Source organism: Amphiprion ocellaris, chromosome 7, assembly GCF_022539595.1.
Source record: "Amphiprion ocellaris isolate individual 3 ecotype Okinawa chromosome 7, ASM2253959v1, whole genome shotgun sequence".
NCBI classification, from domain to species: domain Eukaryota; kingdom Metazoa; phylum Chordata; class Actinopteri; family Pomacentridae; genus Amphiprion; species Amphiprion ocellaris.
In genome coordinates this window covers 34,713,342-34,731,584 of record NC_072772.1, presented here as the reverse complement: position 1 = coordinate 34,731,584, position 18,243 = coordinate 34,713,342, and the positions used below count along the sequence as shown (strand labels likewise).

Sequence of the window (18,243 nt, the reverse complement as noted above, 5' to 3'; positions counted from 1 at the left end):
GATGCAGCCATGAAAACACGGTAAATGCAGTAAACTGTGAGTTTCTGCAGCAGTGGCCTGTTTTCATGTGTTTTTAAGGAGAAATATGATGTTGTTTGACCCACATCAGCCAGACAGAAGCAGCAGATGTGGGTCAAACAGGGTTAAAACCAGACGTTCTTTGTTCGCCGGCTTTTGTTTCCTTCACAGACATCAGTGGTTTTCTGGATCATGTCTGCAAATAACAACAACAAACGGCGGCATCTCACCAAATATTCCAGTTTATGGTTGTTCTGTTAGGACATAATAAAGTTAAACATCATTATTAGATTGTTAATTTCCTGCTTTAACTGGACGTTTTTATGACAAACAAATAAAACCAGGTTGAATCAGCCGGCAGGAATCAGATGAACATTTTTATTTGTGTCACGAAACAAAAAGACGGAAGCGGAATAAGCTAAATCTGAGAAACCTGAACCAAAGTTGATGTGTCTCCATCAGCATTTTCAATTTGCATTAAAAAAAACATTTTTGAGGAGAAAAAAAAACATCTACAAAAGCAAAGCAGAAACAGATGTACATGAATCACAACTAAAACTATGTGAAACTATGAGCTGAGCACCAGAACTAAAAACTAAAACTAACAGAAATATCTGATTTCTCCACGTTTTCTTCTTCATTCAAGTGGTTCAACGTCTTTCTGCTGTGTGGACGCCGGCGTCTACAGTCTGTTTCCATGTAAACAAGAGTCTTGTTAACCCAAACAGGAGTCAGTATCATACAAATACAGCTCCAAGATTACTATAGACTATGTGAAATCTAAGTTTATAAGAGCTGCTGTTGATTTGTGGTTTTAATAACTGTGTTTCCAAACCTAATTGTTTCAGGAGAAGACAACCAGACTTTTGTTTTTGGTTCCTGAAGATGTTTCACCTTCATCCAAGAGACTTTCTCATTTCTGACTGGTGAGGAGAACTAGGCATTCATTCTAACCCCAAAATCACATGACCTAATGCCTGTTAATGACCCTTAAGGTGTGAATGGTGTTCAAATTGCCAGGGGTGGGATGACTCAAGATGTCAAAGATGGTGAAACTACCAGTGGAGGGAAGGCTAATGTCACAACGCTGGCCAAACTACCACGGGAGGGATGATTAAAAGTATTACTGGTGGTGAAACTTCCCAAGAGGGGATGACTCAAGGTGTAAATGACGGTAAAACTGCATGGGGATGAATGTCTTGAAGAATTATTTGTAGTCAAATTGCCTGGCGAGGGATCTCAGTACTACCCATAACTACCTGTTAAGTGGTGTGGAAGACCCTCTTCGCTGTCTAGAGATGGCTATTCCATTGAACATAGGCAAGATTCTCATGCCCTAAGGTGCAAATGTCGGTCAAACTGTCTGGTGAGGGATGATTTATGATGTAAATTATGGCGAAACTGCTTGGGGAGGGATCTCAGAACTGCATTATAAGTAGCTGATAAGTGGTGTCATAGACCCCTTTCTTTGTTTAGAGATGGCTGTTCCAGTTAAACAGATTAAAATGTGTAAATGATAGTGAACTGCCAGGGGAGGAATGGCTCATGGTGTTGTAGTGGCAAACCTGTCTGGCGAATGATGTGTCAAAATGTTAATAGTAGTAAAATTGCCTGGTGAGAAATGGTTCAAAGTCACAATGCTGGTAAAACTTCAGGGAAGGGATGATTTAAAGTGTTACTGATGGTGAAACTTCCCGAGAGGGGATGACTCAAGGTGTAAATGAAGGTAAAACTGCATGGGGAGGAATGACTTAAAGAATTATTCGTAGTCAAATTGCATGGTGAGGGATCCCAAGACTGTATCATAACTACCTGATAAGTGGTGTGGAAGACTCCCTCAGCTGTCTAAAGATGTCTATTCCATTAAACATAGGCAAGACTCTCATGCCCTAAGGTGTGAATGTTGGTAAAACTGCCTGGTGAGGGATGATTTAAGGTGTTAAAGGGGGTGAAACTGCTTGGGAATGGGTGACTGTAAGTGTCAATGGCAGGCAAACTGTGTGGTGTACTGTGTGGGATGACTCAAGGTAGGAAGGGTGGTGAGATTGCATGGGGAAGGGGGACCCAAGGTGTTAATTACAGTAAAACTGCCTGAGGAGGGATCTCAGGACTAACTACCTGATATTTGGTATGGTAGACTCTCTGACTAGAGATGGCTACCCCATTGAATATAGAGAAGACTCACGTACCCTGAGGTCCAAATGGTGGTGAAACTGCCTAGGAAGGTATGACTCGAGGTGCTAATAGTGATAAAACTGATGAGGACAGATGACTCAGGGTATCAGTTGTGGTGAAACTGCCTGGGGATGGATGACTCCCCACCGCTTTGTTAGATCTGAAGAGGCCTTTTGCATAAAGGTGAAATGAAACATCTTCCAAAACCAAGAAGTCCAACTAGTTTCCTCTGACGCACGTGGATGACTGAGAATCTTCACAGACATATTTTCAAAAAACAAAACTTTTGCCCTGTTACTGACTCCTTTAAATGTAGCAGTGGATGGAATTGCAATAATTCACATTTTCTTAAGCAGATTTTCTTGAGATCCAGTTAAACTGAGTGAGTAAACCTGTTATATTCCATCACAGTGAGGTAAAAACATGCCTTTAACAGATCTGTCCTTGTGTAAACAAGAAGTGGCTGATTCATGTCACAAGAAGATGAAGCTGAAGTCTTTTTGTGTTTGGATGTCCGGCGCTGAGATCTGTTATCAATCTGTTATTAGCTCAGATGTAATAGGAGACCCGGCCCCTCGTTCACCTCAATGAAAACTGCTCACATAAACTCCTGTGGTTTTAGGTTCATAGAGTTCGTCCTCGAAACATGAAGACCACAAAAATACTGATCCACAGATTATTGTTTTCACCAGCAGAAAGCCACAAATATCCTCCTAAACTCCACAGAGAGAAAGAAACAAAAACCTACATGGGTAGGATAACAGAACAAATTAATTCAAAAGGAAGGAAACTGTCACAAACAGTAAGAAGATAAACACCTCACAGGTCAAATTACTGTAATTGTAGCACCTCTGAATAACTGCGGTATTTCTAAGTTGACCAGTAGTGCAGGTCATCTCATAAACAGTAAAAAACAAAGACTTCATAAAGATAGTATTTGAAAATACAGGAACCAAAGTAGCAACAAAAGCAAATGCATCTGTGATCACTGAAACTAAACTGACTACAGCTGTGATTTCCAAGCAATCCAACTGGTTAAAGAAATGAACAGTAAACGCCAGAAATTTGTCAGTTTTGGACCTATGGGTAGTGTCTATCTGTATGTCTACATCATGGCTCCACATGAAAAAGAATTGCTGAATTGAACTAAAAAAATCTGCTGGAAAAAAGATGGAAAAACATCCAGGAAGATCAACTCGAAATCAGTGAAACAGTGTCAACAGCAATCAGGAGGTACAGAAGGAGCCATAGTACCACTAATCAGGGCTGCACTACTTTAAAAAATCTAGCTGTGAAAAACAATAAGCAGCTGCTTCAGACTTAATTATCAATGGAAATCAGAGTTTCTGTGAAGCTCCGAAAGTGTGAAGGACATCAACCTCTATGGACGGACGACAAGAACAAAAAAGTTGTTTGCTCTTTGGTACAAAACTTCAAAATGAAACTCTGCTCAAGTGTGATGTGAACCTGACCAGGACCACCACAGTGAATGCATAATCCTGACAGTGAAGAACGGAGGTGTTAACGTGATGATATGGGGCTGCATGAGTGCAAAAAGTGTTCGGGAGATGGAATCTACTGATGGCAGCATGCCTCTGTATGTATCAAATGTATGTGCTACGTCATATCCCCTACTGTTCGACTTAGAAGTAATCTGATTACTGCGAGGTGATACAATTCAGAATCATTTGCTCAGGGGTGTACTCAGTTCTGTTGTGTACTATAGGAATAATAATTTACATATTCAGATAAAAAAGTCAGCTTTGTACCATCACATAACCTACAGAACCACTTATGACCACCACTCCAAAATGGCCACATCGCTATGGTTACTACAGAGGACAAAAGTCAAAGTTGAGTATTGCTAAGAATCAAAACAGTTGAAGGTCAAAGGGGACGGGGGAGTCACATTACTGTTGCTGCTATTTGATCTATTGATCTACCTAAAGTAACTGAGCTAAAGTTAGCCAGTAATAGTAAGCAAGCCGAAGTTAGGGAGTAAAAAATAGCCAACTAAATTTATGAGTCAAAGTTAACCAGATAAGCTGCGGATGCTAGAGTTAGCCAACTAAGGTTAGCCAGTTAAAGTTAGCTAACCAAAGTTGGCCGGCTAATGTTAGCAAACTAAATTCAGCTAGCTGAAGTCAACTTGATAATCTTTTCCAGTGTGCAAGCCAAGGTGAGCGAGCTAAAGTTAGCAAGTCAAATTTAATAAACCAACCTGAGCAAGCCACACTTATTTAGCCAAAATTAACCAGGGAAAGTTAGTAGAGCAAAGTTAAACAGCTAATGTTAGCTGTTGTGGCTGTAACAATAATAAATTTTTCTAGAAGCTACAACATAAAAAATGTGTTGGTCTGATTGAGTCTTGGACAGCTAACACAGCGGGCAAAAGTTAGCCAACTACAGCAAGCAAGCCAAAGTTAGCTAGCTACAGTTAGCAGGCCAGAATTAGCTAACTACAGCAAGCAAGCCAGTGCTAGCTAGTTAAATTTAGCAGGCCAGAATTAGCCAACTACAGCAAGTAAACAAAAGTTAACCAGCTAAAATTAGCGAGCTAAAGATAACCAACTAAAGGTAATTAGCTAAAGATAGCTTTCATGGCTGTAACAACAATCACCATCTCTGCAGGGTACAACTTAAAAACTGTGTCGATCTGAGTTTGTCGAACTTAAACATTTTAATAGAGCTGCTGTTTTTAGGTTTTTTGGCCACAGTAACAGAAGCTAGAGATGTAAACATGAACCACCCGGACACAGCAGCTCAGGTGGAACAGAAATAAAACAATAAAAGACATTTTACAGGATTATGAGTTTGTGACATGAAGTCCTGCTGGAACCAAAGAGCTGCTACAGATTTGCAGTCTGTTCTGTAACAAAACCGATTCACAGGTCTGCCAACGAAGCATCAGAAAACCTGGAATAAGGTTCAAACATGTTGAAGATGCAGCTTGAACCATCTGACCTCCTGCTAATCCACAGATCTGACCGCTGCGAGTTCCACAAACCTTCCCGTCATCACCTCATTGGCCGTTTGTCCGTCTCCCTGCAGACGTCCTCAGCTGTTGGACGGTGGTTCTGGTTTCAGCCGGATCGCCCATGAGTTGGCAGATACGATGTCACCACGGCGATGGATGCGACAGGTGTAGACGCCCTCGTTGAACTCGTTGGCGACGATGCGGAGGTCTCGGTCCTTCATGACGATGTAGCCCGGGATGGAGGTGAGGATCTGCTCGCCGTCTTTGTACCAGCTGAGCAGAAGACGGAGAGGAGAGATTCAGCTTTACATGTTTGGTTTTAAACACCAAGAAGTTAAACTTAATTCAACAACTAACCAACAAAACTTCATATCTACTGGTGAGACTGTAAAAACAAGTAAATACTGTCTTGAACTTTATCATATATTATCATACATCATGTGATTAGTAACAGTTGTTGACCTCCAGCCTCAGACCTCACTGTTAAATAATAAAGAGTATTGATCAGCTGACCTGACTTTCGGAGGCGATCGAGGGTTTTTGGTTCCACAGCGGAAACCTACCACCTTTCCCCTAGGAACCATCTTGATCTTCACGTTGGCCGGAGGCGGCGTTGGCGTGGCGACGGGATCCATAGGCTCTGTGACAGGAAACGAGATACAGACGAGATATGATATGAGACGGAGTCAAGCTTCTGATGGAGGATGAAGACTCGACTGTGTCCAGCAGAGATCTGTGTCCTGATGGAAGACGTCAAGGTAAGAGGTCAAGGACCAGAGGTCAGAGGTCAGGTCTCACCATAGCAGAGGTCACAGCGCTGAGGACAGTTCTTCTTCATGAAGGTCTTCCTCCGCTCACAGAAACCAAGTCGAGCCCACGGATCACAGACCCTCTTCTTATCCAGACAACCTGCAGAGAAGCAGCAGAATCAAGTACAAGTACTGCATTTACCCTTAGAATGAAGTACAAGTACTGCATTTACCCTTAGAATCAAGTACAAGTACTGCATTTACCCTTAGAATGAAGTACTACAGTTACTCTTAAAATGAAGTACAAGTACTGCATTTACCCTTAGAATGAAGTGCAAGTACTGTATTCATCCCCAGACTGATGTACAAGTACTGCAATCTTCACCTCACTAAGTGAAGTACCCTGAGATCACTTAAGTTGTGAATTCCATCCATCCATCATCTATACAGCGCTTAATCCTCATTAGGGCCACGGGGGGCAGGAGTCTATCCCAGCTGATTTCGGGTGAAGGCAGGAGACACCTGGACAGGTAACAGTCGATCACAGGCCTACACACAGAGACAAACAATCACACTCACATTCACACCTACGGACAATTTAGAGTTCCCAATTAACCTCAGCATATTTTCGGACTGTTGGAGGAAGCTGGAGAACCTGGAGAAAACCCACGCACACACAGGGAGAACATGCAAACTCCATGTAGAAAGATTCTGGGAAGGCCAGGACGCGAACCAGGGATCTTCTAGCTGCAAGGCAACGGTGCTAACCACCGATATACTGTGCAGCCCTGAGCTGTGAATTCTCACTATATAAATAAAGATTTAACAGCGTTACCGTAGAGCCTCTGGATGCCCCAGACGTCGTCCTGGGCGATGTTCCTCTGTCCAGTGTAGGTGGCGTTGGGATGCATCAGAGCCTGAGGGTCTCTGGAGTGCCACAGACCCAGAGCGTGACCGATCTCATGAGCCGCCACCTGGACCAAGTCGTTAAGCCAAACGCCTGCAGAACCAAACAGAGTCATCCAGCCTGATACCATCACACCAGGGTGTAGTACTACTACAGTCACTGCAGTACAGTTACCTTGTTTCCAGCTGAACCTGGACTTGCCGAGGATCCAGAACTCGTGGTTGTCGAAGTGGATTTCTCCTCGTGGCGGCAGGAAGGCGTGAGCCAGCTCCCCGTTCAGACCGTCAAAACACGGGTGGAGAGGAGACCACCAGCAGTCGGTGTGGTTGAAGGTGTAGAAACCTAACACACCAGGACAGGAACCGTTATGACAATAACACTGAAATCCCAGTATCAGGTGCCAAAATAAACACCGCTAGAAAACTTTCTGAAACAGCTCCAAGTGGAAAAAAATTCAAAATCTATGTTGTCAAATTAAACACATTAATAGTGGCACCCCGGGATTTCAATATTGACATAGAGATTTGGGATTTTTTTGCCAATCTAAAGAAGAAAACTTTAGTTTTAATTTGTTTTTGTGGAATCTGGGATTCCCAAATGAACATTTGTTTAATATACAGCAACAGTGAGTACACCTAAATATCAAAAGGACTAAACTGCATCACCTCTCAGTTCAGTATTTATTCTTATGAACAGTCAAAAACAAATACTTTAGAAAGACTTAAAGTAGAAATTCAGTGCAAGAAAGTGAACCCACCTGTGATCACTGAAACTAAACACACCTGTGATTTTCAGTCAGACCAACTGCATGAACAATGTTTCTAAAATGAATCATGAAGAGCAGAACTTTCTCAGTTGTGGACCTGTGGACTGTTTCTATCTGCATGTCTACATTATGGCTCCACATGAAAAGGAATAGTATGGGGTTGCCTGAATGCAAAGCAGTCTGCAGAAGTTTGAAGAAGAGGAACGTTCTTGCATGATAACTATCCAAAGCCCAAAGTCATGTGAATCAAGTGATATTTAAGTGATATTGCACGAGGATGTACTCATGTTATGTACTACATAAACTCTCTTTCTCAGCGTATAGATTGGAAAACACACAAACAAAAACTCATGTATATGTTTGTAATGTAAAACTAGGGTTGGAAATTATAGTTTTATACTTCTGAATGGTAATTATCAACGTTGATGTCACAAAACTTCCCAAATCTCCATTTTGTGTGTTTGTGTGGTACCGATGGTGATGTCAGCCGTGGCGTTGACCTCGGTGACCTCAGTGAAGGTCAGCGGCGACACGTCGCTCCATTTGGTGAAGGCGATGCTGATGGCCTTCCTGGTGTCCTCCACATTCAGAGTGTTGGGAAACTTAGTGATCCTGAAATAGATAAACAGACAGACGTTGGAAAAAGGACTCTGATTGGAGGGTTTTCTTGCCCTGAGTGAAGCCTGTCAGGCTGTGTGAAGCTCCGCCTCCTCTACAGTCTCTGTTGTCAGGTGTTTGATTCGCAAAGCTTGTAGATTTGTGGCGCTCGCTCTGGAAGGACAATCAGCCTGGAGGACGTAATTCAGGGTAAAGAAACTGTGTGAAAGGCAGACGGCCAATCAGAGAGCATTCAATGAACACAACTGAGCCTAATCAGTTGGATTCAGCGGCGTGAAACTGAATTTACATTAAAACACAAAAAGGTAGAACCTGCTAAACAGAGTCCTCAGCAAATATAAAACACGATCTTCAGACATGTCATGTTCGAGATTCAACCTAAAAATAAAACATTTAGACACAGAGCCAAATTAAAACTTTCATGTTGTGTTGCAGAAATAATCTTTCAAAATTCCTCAGACATGGCAATAGAGAATTCAGCAGGCAATCAAAAAGACAATCAGTCTGGAACTATTCTGATTCAAGCAATACTGTGTCAGACCAGGCTGAGTTTCTGGGTTGCATATGATTTTAAATCAGATATTTTTAGGTTTGACTGTTGGTTGGACATGTTAGAATGTTTTTCTAATGTGTTTCTGTAGTCAGTAGAGACCTGAGGTTTGTGTAAATTGAAGTTTATGAAGAGTTCTAAAGCCTAAACCCAGACACAATGATACAGAAGTTTGTCGGCTTGGCGTATTGTGACAGCAACATGATGTTTATCTAGTTCTTGCACTTCTATAAATGGTGGTGCACCACAAGGCTCAGTATGAGGACCTCTGCTGTTCTTGTTTTTTAACTTTACACTTTCCCACTTAAGGACATCCTACATGAATTAAGGTAAATGTCAGTTTATATGCAGATGACACTTTGGATTATGTTTCTAAACTATTAACTCAAACTTAAACATTACAAAACTATAAATCATCTGCAGTTCTGTCCGCGTCCTTAAGCTGCCTAAACTCTGCTGCTAAAGACACACATAGTTTTCCAGAACAGATTTGCAGCTTCTGAATCCAGAAGATCTCATCAACTCTTCTGGAAAATCTTTAGCAGCAGAAAAGGAAAGGGGAGCTTTTCTTTCCAAAACTTGCCCAGAAGTCTTTTCAGAATCAGAATCTCAGTGTACCTTTGTGCAACAATAAATCTTTAAAAACAACAGAACAAATCACAGATTTTTGCACTCTTTTGCTACCTGAAGTCATCCTCCTACCTGTATGTGATGTTGTGATGAGTCCACTTGTGTCCCAGGGGGTTGATAGCGTAGCGTTTGTTTCTAATTCCTCCGTGAGCGAACGTCTCTCTGCCACTGCCAGATGTCTGAAAAACACCAAACATGCAGAATGATTAACCAATCAATGCTTCAGAGGTGCTGCTGCAGTTCTGCTAACGTCCACCAGGTGCTGCTGTTATCATTAACGCTCTCTGTGTTGAAGTAAATGGGGGAAAAAACAACTTATTTAAATTTTTACATGAGTTCATATCATCAACTGTATGTAAAATATGATTGTAGCCACCATGAATTCATCGAGCCATAATGGTTTACTACATGAAAATCATCATGCTGTACTGAAAAAGACTTGAAACTAGTGACAGAGACCATAAAGTATTTTTTTCTCCTTCCCTTTCTGCTCTCTATGTGTTTCTGTTTTCAAAACACTCTACTCCTGACCAAAACACCTGCATGACAGAAAGAGAATTCAGTCAGATCATTCTACACAGTGCTACGTAGAACGGTCTGACTGTACTTTATTATCATTCTGCAATACAAGACTATTGGTCACATGTTGAGTGTTTTTTTCTCTAGGAGAATGATAATGAGTTGCAGTCAGACCATTCTACACAGCACTGTGTAGAACAGTCTAGTTTCAATTTATTATCGTTCTGTAAAGCATGTTTGTACATCTGGTGTTGAGTGTTTCCCTCCTATAGTAGAATGATAATGTGGTGCAGATTACACAGTGTTGTGTAGAATGGTCTGACTGCACCTTATTATCATTCTACTATGTAAGACTATTGGTTACATGCGTTTTTTCTTCCTATAGTAGAATAATAATGAGGTGCAGTCAGACCATTCTACACAGCATTGACATAGTGCTTATTATCACTTTGCTATGGAAGACTATTGGTCAAGTGTTGAGTGTTTTTCCCTATGGCAGAATTGAAACAAGATGCATTCAGACTATTCAACACAACACTGTGTAGATGCATGACTGACTACACCTTATCATTCTACTATGTAAGACTGTTATTCATGTGTTGAATGTTTTATCCCTGTAGAAGAAGAAGAATAAGGTGCAGTCAGACCATTCTTCACAGTGGTGTGCCACCGCCTTCTAGAATGGTCTAACTGCACCTTATCATCATTCTACTATGTAAGACTACTGGTTACCTGTTGAGTGATTTTCTTCCTATAGTAGAATGATAATGAGGTGCAGTCAGACCATTCTACACAACACTGACACTGAGCTTTCTGTCACTCTGCTATGTAAGACTATTAGTCATGTGTTGAATATTTTTATCCCTATAGTACAATAATAATAATAAGTTGCAATCTACACAGTGTTCTGTAGAATGGTCTGACTACATCTTATTATTACTCTGCTACGTAAGACTATCGGCTACATGTTGAGTGTTTTTATCCCTGTAGCATAATAATAATAATAATAATAATAAAGTGCAGTCAGACTATTCTACAAAGCACTGAATGCAAGACTATTTTCTCATAGACTTCTACACAGTCAGACTTGTTTTTCCATCCAGAGGAGTCGCCCCCTGCTGGTTGCTTTCAGGATTCACTCTCAGACCTGGAGGCGACGTCCATCTTTTTTATAAACAGTCTGCGGTTCAAACCACCAGATCGAGTGTCTGATTTGTTCTAAATTTCAGCTTCAGTTCGAGCGGAGACGTTTCTTCACATGATGAGAGTCTTCGGTGGATTTGTGGACAGATGTGGTGGTGGGCTGATTCCATACAGATGTGAAACACTGCTTTCTTTCATTTTTTCCTCTTTCATGTCCTTTGATCCCTCCTCCCTCCTCTCACATATCTGTCACCCACATGTGAACTCGACTGGAAACCTCCTCCGTTCACCGACCGCAACACATTTCACTCACACAGACTCACAAACCTTCAACCCAACACTCAAAGTCTGTCACATTCGATTACTAACAACCAGATAACGGTAATTAACCCCTCAGAGATCAGCAGCGCCCCCTACTGTTTGGAGGCATGTTTGTTTCAACGTAAACAAGTCGTTCTCGAACCCAAACTAACATCGATATCACACAAATGCAGCTTTCTGAGTTATTAGCAGCTTTTAAGCTAAAAAACATGTGGAATTAAAAGATTATAAGAGCTGCTGTTGTTTTCTAATTAATAAAAGTGTCGCCCAGGAATTTATCGGCTTCAAAAACAGGAATTTAAACAAATCTGCTGCTTCAGAGATGAGTCACACAATGAATTTAATGAAGTTTCATTGTAAAGAAGTGACAGAAGGGAAGTCAAAGTTAAACAATTAAATGATAAGAAACTCAGAAACAATGCACAACTATTTTCTTAACTAGAATTTACCTCCTGCTGCAGTTTTTAAATGTATCTGTAGATTTGCTGGTTGTTTGACTGGACGGATTTCTGATCAGATCTACGAGTATCTGGTCCAGAGCATTTGTTCTACGTGACAGTTAACATCTATTGTAGAAAACGACCACAAAGACACACAAACCGATGAGCAACAGACAAAACAGGATCATAAAGTGACCACAACAGGACTCAAAACTACTACAAAAACCACAAAATGTCAAAAAACAACCAGAAAGAGACACAATACAACAAATACAAGATGCAAAATAACCACAAAATATCACAACGCAACTCCAAAGATACAAAATTCTAAAAAGCAACTGCAAAGAGACTCAACACAACCACAAAGTGAAACAAAACAATGAGAATGAGACACAAAATGATGACTTTACGATGCAAAATAACCGCAAAAAGATAAAAATGACCACAAAGAGACTAAAAATGATGCAACACAACAATGAAAAGCTACAAAATGTTGAAAAGCAACTGCAAAGAGACACAACACCCCAAAAAAGAGACAAAAATACGTATATCTGGAGGCATATCAATGAAAAACAGACACAAAACACTACACAAAATGAGACTATTAGATGCAAAATGATCTCAAAATATAGAAAGTGACCACAAAGAGACACAAAACGGCTTCAACACAACAACAAAGAGTGGCAAAATGGTAAAAAGTGATGACAAAGACACACAAAACAACAACAAAGAGAGACAAAATGGTAAAAAGTAACTGCAAAGAGACTCAAAACAACCAAAAAGAGGCAAAACAATGAAAAACCAGACACAAAATGATGACTGTAGGATGCAAAATGACCACAAAAGGATGAAAATGATTAAAAAGAGACACAAAATGAGTCAAAACAACAACAAAGAGACACAAAACTGTAAGAAAGCAACAGCAAGAAGACACAAAACCAGAAAGAGCCACAACCCAAAAAAAAGACACACAACAACCACAATGGGCCTCTAAGACCTGAGAACAGATGCAAAGACTCAACACAAAGAAGAAAAACAAAAGATACACAACCACAAGGACGGTTGCCAAATGTTATAAAACCAACAGAAAGAGACACAAAACAACAAGTATACGATGCAAAATTACCACAAAATGCCACAACAGAATTCTAAGGATTCAAAGTGTTTAAAAAGAAACTGTAAAGATTCTCAAAACAACCAGAAAGAGACAAACCCAAGACAAACTGACAAAAAAACACTGCACAGACACACAAAATGAACACTGGAAGGTGCAAAATGACCACAAAAACATGAAAACGACCACAAAGAGACACAAAACAACCAAAATGAGGCAAAACAATGGAAAAATGAAGTCATGATAAGATTAAAATTACCACAAAAAGATGTAAACAAGACACAAACCAATCAGAAAGATGACAACCCAACAAAAAAGATGCACAACAGCCTCAATGGACGTCTACAAGATGAAAAAAGATGCAAAGTGTTCAAGTAAAAACCATAAACAAAAGATGCACCACCACAAAAAGACCAGCCAGTGAAAAAAGGTCTCAAATCACTGCAAAGAGACACAAAACAGCAACTGTAAGACACAAAATGAATACAAAATAATGATAAACTACTTCAAAGATACAAAATATTGAAAAGCAACAACAAAGACACTCAAAACCACCACAAAAAGACACTAAGCAATGAAAAACAGACACACAAACACTGCTAAGACACACAAAACGATGAGTAGAGGACAGAAAATGATCATAAAATTACAGAAGTGGCAACAAAGAAACACAAAAAGAACTACCAAGAGATTCAAAATGTTGAAAAGTGACCGCAAAGAGACCCAAACCAACAAACAAAGACAAAAGAACCAGTAGAAAGTGAAAACCGATGAAAAGGCTCAAAACAAAAGATTCACAACCAAAAAGAGACGCAAACCAATGAAAAACAACCACAACGACAGACAAAATGACAACTATGGGATGCAACATGACCATAAAACGATGAAACGACCACAAAGAAACACAAAACAACCACAAAGAGACACAAAACAACCACAAAGAGACACAAAACATCCACAAAGAGACACAAAACGACCACAAAGAGATGCAAAACAACCACAAAGACACACAAAACATCAACAGAGACACAAAACAACCACAAAGAGATGCAAAACAACCACAAAGACACACAAAACATCAACAAAGAGACACAAAACAACCACAAAGACACACAAAACTACAGCAAAGAGACAAAAAACATCAACAAAGAAACACAAAACATCCACAAAGAGACACAAAACAACCACAAAGAGACACAAAACGACAACAAAGAGACACAAAACCTCAAAGCAACAACAAAGAAGCAGAAACCATCTTGTAGTTTTCCAGCTGCAGCTACTTTCAGACAGAAACTACAAAATAAAAGCTGGGTTCAGGCGGTTTTCTGCTCACATGGCTTCAATCTGACTGAAAAACGATCCGACGTTCTCCTGAGAGCCCAAAGCAGGGGCTGATGGGTAATCTGTCTGCTGAAGACGACAATAATCCAGACCTTTCTGCACATTTAGAGGCAAACACAGCTGATGTTTGCTTCAGGGGCCCCGAACGGAGCCGAGGGGCCCGAAGAGCAGAAAATACAGGAAATAAAACAGAAAGACAAAATGTTTATCTTCCTGGGAGACAAAGAAAAGCTTCAAATCATCACATCTGAGCTCAGAAACTCAAATATTTAACATTTCTGCCAGAAAATGACCAATTTTCAATCAATCCGAGTTCTATTTTCTTGTTTAAATATCACATTATTCACTATAATCCATTCAGACGTCCTGAATATTTACATCTGTGTGTTTTAATCTGATTAATCTGCTGTTTGTGTCTCACTCTGACCTCATTTAGGTAACTTTCTAAAACTGTTTTCATATTTTTGAGGATTTTTTAATAAAATTTTGCCATTTTCAGATATTTTTAGAATTTTATTTTATTTTTATTATTTTATTCTCCATTTTGTAATATTTTTCCAGATTTTTAGACACTCTCTGGATGTTTTTCTTATTTGGTTTAGTATTTTATTATTTCCATATCTTGATTTGTAATATTATATATTTTTATTATAAATTTTTTTTGTTGTTTTTTTTTTTTTTTTTAAATGAATTTTCCAATAATTGTTTGAACATGTTATATTTCTTGTACAGAAGCTACAGCATATTTCATATTTAGGAATATATTTTTAAACATTTTCTGGTTTTTATTTAATTTTCTTATTATTTTATTCTCCAATTTTGTAACATTTTTGAGATTTTCTGGATATTTTGTGGCATTTTTATAAATATTAATAATTTAATATTTCATTTTATATTTCCTCATATTGTTTTGTAATATATTTTTGAAAATAAAATAAAATTTAAAAATTAGCTTTATGTTCAGAACATTTTTTACATTTTCCGATAATCGTTTGAATATTTTATATTTAATGAATATGTTTTATTTTTCATTTTATTTAAATTATAGCTTGTTTTAAATTTAGTGATATTTTTCTAAAAACTTTCTGACATCTGTAAGAAATTTTTTGTCAGATTTTTTTTTAGAATTTTATTTTATTACCCATTTTGTAATATTTTTAAATTGTAATTTGAGATTAAATGTATTTTTTCAGATTTTTAGACACTTTTGAACATTTTGTGGCATTTTTGATATAATTTATTTGGCTTAATTTTTTATTTTACTATTTTTACATATTATTATATTATAGATTTTAAATAATATTTTATGTTTAGTAATTTTTGTAAATTACATTGTCCTATAATTGAATATTTTCTATTCTATTCTTTATTTTAATTAAACTTAAAAAGCTTATTTTATATTTAGTGATATTTTTCTAAGCATTTTCTGACATCTTTAAGGAGTTTTATAAATACTGCCACTTTTTGTCAGATAATTTTCAGGAATTTTATTTTATTTCTTATTATTTTATTCTCCACTTTTGTAATATTTTTCAGATTTTTAGACATTTGCTGGATGTTTTCCTTCATAATTTTTTATTTTTATATCAGAATATTTTGTGGCATTAAAAAATTATTTTATTTAATATTTTATTTAATATTTCCACATATTGTTTTGTAATATTATAGATTTTAAAATAATATTTAGTATTCATTTAGTAATATTTTTCTGAACACTTTCTGACATCTCAAATACTGTCCCTTTTCATCAGACTATTTTCTGGAATTTTATTTCTTATCATTTTATTCTCCATTTATTTATTTTTAGACACTTTCTGGACATCTTCTATGATTATTTTCAGTCTTTAGTCAGACACTTTTCTGGCATTTTTAAAACAGATTATTTTCAATATTTTTCAAACTTTTTTAGACATTTTAATTAATATTTTTCCATATGTTGAGTTTGTTGTGATCTTTTTTATTATTTAAAAAATTATATTGATTTATTATTAATATTTCCTAATAGTTTTATGTTTAGAAACATTTTAAAATGTTCTTGAAACTGTACATTTTGGCACCTCATTTAAACTACAGCTTATTTTATATGTAATGATATTTTTCTAAACATTTTCTGACACATTTGATGATTTTTATGAATACTTTCCACATTTATTTATTTTATTCTAGATGCTTCTCGTGAATTCCAGATTATTTTTAAATCTTTATTCATTCATTTCTTTTTTTTCCCAACATCCTGAACTTTCTTTGTTCTGACTGGAACTTGAAGCTTCAGTTTCCTGAACAGAAAAATTAAATAAACTGAAAGTAAACCAAAGTTCGGTTCTGGTACCGACCTGCGGCCTCACGGCGGCTCCGCTCCTCTTCATCATCATCATCAGCAGCAGCAGCAGCTGGAGGTCCATGATGAGATCAGAACCGAATCATGACCCGCCAATCAATCAATCAATCAATCAGCTGATGCTCTCCGGGTTTTTAGGCTCCACATGAACGCAGCTGCTTCTGATCCCCTCCGAACCTCCTGGACCTGAAAACCCGCCTCGTCCGGATAAAAACCCAGAACCAGAACCAGAACACTGAGTCCTGGTGAGTCCCGGTGCTCCGTCCCCTCAGAGCGGCTCCGGTTGACCCGGTCGATCCGGTTCGGTGCCTCCAGCTCCGCTCGGGAACAAACTGAGGGAAGTTCCCAGACGGTGCGCTCGCTGCGGCGGCGGGTTGGTCCGGAGGGGCGGGGTCAGGTGAGTGTGAGGGTGTCCGTTTACAGAGAAGCAGATTAACTCCTTAACCGCCTCAGAGACCAACTTTATCTACATTATTATTAATTAGTCTGATTAAAACTGAAAATAAAAGTCACTGAGATGAACCAAACTTCTATTTTCTGTTCCTTCTCTACTTTTAAACATCACATAAACAAACCCTGATGTGGGGCCCCTGGGGGCCTCCGGTCCGGGGAGCAGGTAGGGCCACCCTGAGGTGTTTTCCCAGCAGCAGCAGTCCAGATGTGCAGCGTTCAGTCCAGAACATCTGTCCAAACAGCCTCAGACTCTACAGAACATCAGCTTCCTGTCAGATTCTGCTGCAAAACAGAGACGCTGCTGCCACGCAGACAACTGACAAAACACCCCAGAAACACAAACAGCCAGAAATATCCTAAAAACACCCCAAAATATCCTGAAATATCCTGAAACACCCTTAAATATGCTGAAAACATATGGAAATATCATAAAATGTATTGAAATATCCTGAAAACACAATTAAATCTCCTTAAAATGCACTAAAAATATCATGAAACACAGTGAAAACACTCTGAAATATCCTGAAAATATCCTGAAAACACTTCCAAACATCATAAAAACACACTGAAATGTCCTGAAATATCCCCAAAACACCAAGAAATATTCTGAAAACGTAATTATATCTCTTTAAAACGCAGTAAAATATGATGAAAAACTCTGAAAACACCCCAAAATATCCTGAAAATATCATGAAATATCCTGGAAACACTTTCAAACACCCTGGAGACACTCAGAAGTGTCTTGAAATGTCCTGAAAACACACTAAAATATCCGGAAGCACCCTGAAAATGCCCTGAAAAATCTTGAAAATCCCTTGAAATATCCTTAAAAACACACTTCAACCTCCTTAAAACACACAGAAATATCATGAAACACCTGGAAAACACACTGAAACATTCAAAAAAAATTGCGAAATGTCCTGAAATATCCTGAAAACACATTCAAACATGTTAAAGACATCCTGAAATGTCTTTAAATATCCTGGAAACACAATTAAATTTCGTCAGAATGCTCCAAAAATATCATGAAAAACCCTGAAATATCCTGAAAACACTTCGAAATTTCCTGAAAGTAACCTGAAATACCTTGAAAATGCTCTCAAAAATCCTGAAAATATCTGGAAATATCCTGAAAACACAATTAAAGCTCCTTAAAATACATTGAAATATCACAAAACACCCTG

At 38.4% G+C, this 18,243-nt stretch overlaps 1 protein-coding gene across 1 annotated transcript; it reads right to left on the bottom strand.

The window, feature by feature from the left end:
- Positions 1-382: 382 nt before the first annotated feature.
- Positions 383-17,038, bottom strand: mmp23bb (matrix metallopeptidase 23bb). Its single transcript, XM_023277809.3, has 8 exons — positions 16,602-17,038; positions 9,463-9,569; positions 8,065-8,204; positions 7,001-7,168; positions 6,755-6,919; positions 5,969-6,079; positions 5,684-5,810; positions 383-5,443 (listed from the first exon to the last, which is right to left on the bottom strand). Exons 1-8 carry the CDS (start codon positions 16,668-16,670, stop codon positions 5,251-5,253), a joined length of 1,080 nt encoding a protein of 359 aa, XP_023133577.1. The 5' UTR covers positions 16,671-17,038; the 3' UTR covers positions 383-5,250.
- Between the last annotated feature and the right edge of the window lie 1,205 nt (positions 17,039-18,243).

What these genes read in the sequence shown, in the direction of transcription:
- mmp23bb (XM_023277809.3), bottom strand. Translation starts at nt 16,670, where the DNA reads ATGGACCTCCAGCTGCTGCTGCTGCTGATGATGATGATGAAGAGGAGC. An exon ending in GCGCTGTGACCTCTGCTATG is followed by an intron (nt 5,811 to 5,968) that starts GTGAGACCTGAC and finishes TTCCTGTCACAG; the next exon opens with AGCCTATGGATCCCGTCGCC. An exon ending in CGATCGCCTCCGAAAGTCAG is followed by an intron (nt 5,444 to 5,683) that starts GTCAGCTGATCA and finishes TCTTCTGCTCAG; the next exon opens with CTGGTACAAAGACGGCGAGC.